At 55.8% G+C, this 3,650-nt stretch overlaps 1 protein-coding gene across 1 annotated transcript; it reads right to left on the bottom strand.

Moving 5' to 3' along the window:
- Window positions 1–534: 534 nt before the first annotated feature.
- On the bottom strand, window positions 535–2,725 carry LOC143035681 (uncharacterized). Its single transcript, XM_076202546.1, has 2 exons — window positions 2,213–2,725; window positions 535–2,115 (listed from the first exon to the last, which is right to left on the bottom strand). Exons 1-2 carry the CDS (start codon window positions 2,723–2,725, stop codon window positions 535–537), a joined length of 2,094 nt encoding a protein of 697 aa, XP_076058661.1.
- Between the last annotated feature and the right edge of the window lie 925 nt (window positions 2,726–3,650).

Raw genomic sequence — 3,650 nt, 5'->3', positions numbered from 1 at the left:
TCCTAGTGTCAACGCTTAGTTGTCGTTAGGGAAATTTACTTGCAGCTAACACTAACGGCCACTAAACTATCCCCGTCTCGCCGAGGCATAAGATGGGGGACAAATGTCCAAGAAGAGAATCATTATACGGGGATTATTCGTCCAACAGGTTTCCAAGTGTCTACAGTGTGTAATGGAGTATCCGTGGGGGACTTCTGCAGGCAGATTTTCCTGAAGATCTCTCCTTGCAGACGAAACGTTGAATAAATGAATCATTTTTGGTAATCTGGTTTATGCCCACCTTCCAAATGGCAGAGTACTGGTTAGAAAGTTTGAGAATACCCTTAAGAAGCTTAACAACCTCCTTAATGCTATCGACTTTCATAACGTATGCACACACACACACACATACACACACACACACACACACACACACACACACACACACACACACACACACACACACACACACACACACACACTCCTGACAGGAGCATGTGCAGGAGCGGTTTATGTGTAGATGTGATGGAGTGTTTAAGATGATCCTTCTTTTTTTTAGAGGAGGGCTCCCACTGGGGAGGAGCACGTTAGCTGGGCTGCCAGGACGATATGGGTGAGGCCTGAATCCGTGGTGGTGTTGGCCCGGAGGCGATCCAGGGCTGTAGGAGGGTCGCCGAGAAGGTCTCGTAGAGGAAGGAAGTGGTCCATCAGCGTGGGGCAGAAGAAGAGGCAGTGCTGGAAGGACACCGGTTCGGTGCCGCAGGTGCAGGTAGGTTGTAGGAATTTGCTCCACCAGTGGTTGACCCGGATCCTGGAAATAGCAGAAGATATGTGAGGAGGTAGTGAGCAAGAGGCCGAGGCCTTGGTCATAGGGCGAGTAGTGGGCCATCCCCGGGAGGCTGCGGTGGCGGCGTAGTCCGACTCCCAGATGTCCCAGGAAGCTTGTTCTATCCTGCGGAAAGCGTCGCAGGCCGTGAGCTGAAACACGACCCGGTTTTCCTCTGGCAGTAGAGCGCCTCGTTTGGCGGCGCTATCCGCCATTTCATTTCCGTGTAGTCCCACGTGGGATGGGACCCACTGGAAACGGAGGCGGACGCCTAGATTTGTGGCCTCAGTCGAGAGGCGTAGTATGCCGTCGAGGAGTTCGGGTCTCGACTCGTAGTATGCTCCCTGCAGGATAGTCAGGCTTGTTCGGGAGTCAGAGAGAATGGTGACTCGTGGTGGAGGTTGGGGTAGGTTGATGACCTTGACCACTGCTTCTCGGATGGCGACGAGCTCGGCCGTTTGGATGGTGGTGGGAGGAAGCTTCACCGAGAAGGATTCGTTTGTCGGCTGCAGGAAGACTCCCGCTCCAGTGCGGCCGTCCTCACGGACGGAGCCATCTGTGTACACGAGGAAGTCTTCCGCATATTTTCTCGCCAGTAACTCTCGGGTCCGCATTAACAGCAGGTGGGGGCTGTCGTGGCGGTTTAGTCCGGGGATGCCAGGTGTGACGTCGGGAGGGTCCAGGTCCCAGGGAGGAACAGGGTCGAATTGATGCTGGGATACAAGCCTTCGGTCGTCTGGTCGAAGTCCGGCTGCGAGACAGATGTCCTTTATTGAGCTGGGCAGGCCTTGCATAAGAGCTGTAGTCTGGTTTTTGACCCAGCCTTCTGTCAGTTCCGCATCCGTAGAGTTTGGGACCCTCGTGGAGCCAAAAAGGTATCTGCAGGCGTCCCGCTTGAGACGATGTCGGAGAGGAAGGATCCCAGCTTCGCTGTATACTTGCTCCTGCGGGACTGATGTCGGTAGACCGAGCGCTAGGCGGAGTGCTTGGCACTCGATCCGGGTCATGTTGCGTAGGGTCTCTGGCGGTAGGTCGTGGAGGGCAGGGGCGCCAAAGAGGAGCCGAGAGCGCACAAGACTCTGGACTATGGGAATAAGGGTGGCACGGTGCTTACTCCAGGACTCGTGTCGGATAGCCCGAACCAGGTTGAGTGCTCGTCTAGCGTTTCGGGAGACCTGTTGGATGTGCTTGGTCCACCGTCCGTCTCTCTGGAAAATGACTCCCAGGTATCGAGCTGAGGCAGTGGGCTTCACAGGTGAGCCAGACTGTGATGTGGTTCCAGTTGGGATACTCTCCCCTATTGTAGCCAACTTGATGTACAGGCATGTACACCGTTTTGGTCGAGGAGTGTGAGAATCCTAGGCTCGTGAGTTGTGCCACCACCAGCTCTATTTGACTTTAGAATACCCGAAGTTCCGCTTTGTGTTGTGCAGAGTCCCGCTTGGGACGCCTGTGCCTGGACTTGCGGCATAGTGCTACATCGTCGCCATAGGCAGTGACGACCGTGTCGCTGCGCACGCCTTTTCCGACATCCGCCAGCAGTAGTGTGAAGAGTAGGGGGGCCACGACAGAGCCTTGGGGGACTCCCATGTCGACGGGGGCCTGTTGGCTGAGGGTTCCCTTCCATCTCACCGAGATGGAGCGATTGGAGAGGAACGATCGGGTGAAAGCGTAGATAGCTGGGGAGACTCCCAAGGATTTTAGTTTGTGAAGGAGCTTGGCGTGCCAGACCGTGTCGAATGCTTTGGCGATGTCCAGGTAGCAGGTGTGCAAGATCCTCCTCTGTCGCTGGGCCCTACGGATATGTTCAGACAGCCTCACGATGTGGTCCGTGACGCTTCGTCTCTTCCTAAAGCCTGCCTGGAGTGTTGGAAGGGCTCTTCTTGATTCCACGAAGTGCGACAGTCGGTTGAATACCATCCTCTCGTAGATTTTCCCTACGTGGGAGGTGAGCGAAACAGGCCTGTGGTTGGCTATCTTGTTCCGGGGTTTACCACTCTTGGGGATAGGAATCACTATGGCGTGTTTCCATGCCTCCGGTACAGTTCCCTCCTTCCAACACTTGTTGAAGATGGAAAGGAGGGTCTCTTGTAGTAGAGGGGGGAGGTGGCGCAGGAGTGGGTAGGTGATTTTGTCAGCACCAGGAGACTTCTTCGTGGATCGAACTGCTCTTAGTGCGCAGCGGAGTTCACGGAGGGTGAGAGGAGTGTCCTCCCCCGTAGGGGGGAGAGGTCCATATTGGTCTCTTGCTCCTGACGGAAGTGACGTTGGGCCTCTGGGAGGTTGGAAGTAGAGCTCGCTTCGGAGAAGTGGCGAAGGAGGCCCTCTGCTTTTTCCACGGGCGTGCGGAGGATAATTCCATCAGGGGTGGTGAGGTCGGAGTCTGGGGGATTGTACCGGGACTTCAGAATCTTCAGTTTCCTCCAGGCTGCAGAGAGGTCGGTGTCATCGTCCTTTTTGGTGTTCCAGTAGGCGAGCTTGGCCTGGGCAATGGTTTTCTTGCACTGGGCTTTTGTAGACTTCATGTCTGCAAAGGCGTCTGCGGAGCCCACCTTCAGGAACTTGTGGTAGGCTTGCCGCTTGCTGCGGACTGCTCCCTTGCAGCTGTCCGTCCACCAGGGGTGGCCACGTCTACCTGTACTCGTGCTGCTCAGCGGAATGGCATGCCGGGCTGCCGCGAGCACCGTGTGGGTGAACTGATCGTTGAGGTCCTCCACCGTCCAGTTGAGGTCGCAGTGCCTGTCGACCAGGTAGGCCTGGAACTTGGTCCAGTCCGCCTCTGCAAGGTTGAAATGCTCCCTCTTCGGTGGTAGATGAAGTACGGGAGCAAGGTGTATGGTGACAC

The sequence above is a fragment of the Oratosquilla oratoria genome, chromosome 19 (genome assembly GCF_046742065.1).
Source record: "Oratosquilla oratoria isolate Oo_2021 chromosome 19, ASM4674206v1, whole genome shotgun sequence".
NCBI classification, from domain to species: Eukaryota; Metazoa; Arthropoda; class Malacostraca; order Stomatopoda; family Squillidae; genus Oratosquilla; species Oratosquilla oratoria.
This window is presented reverse-complemented; position numbering and strand designations above follow the sequence as displayed.

What these genes read in the sequence shown, in the direction of transcription:
- LOC143035681 (XM_076202546.1), bottom strand. Translation starts at nt 2,725, where the DNA reads ATGGTATTCAACCGACTGTCGCACTTCGTGGAATCAAGAAGAGCCCTT. An exon ending in AACACAAAGCGGAACTTCGG is followed by an intron (nt 2,116 to 2,212) that starts GTATTCTAAAGT and finishes CTGTACATCAAG; the next exon opens with TTGGCTACAATAGGGGAGAG.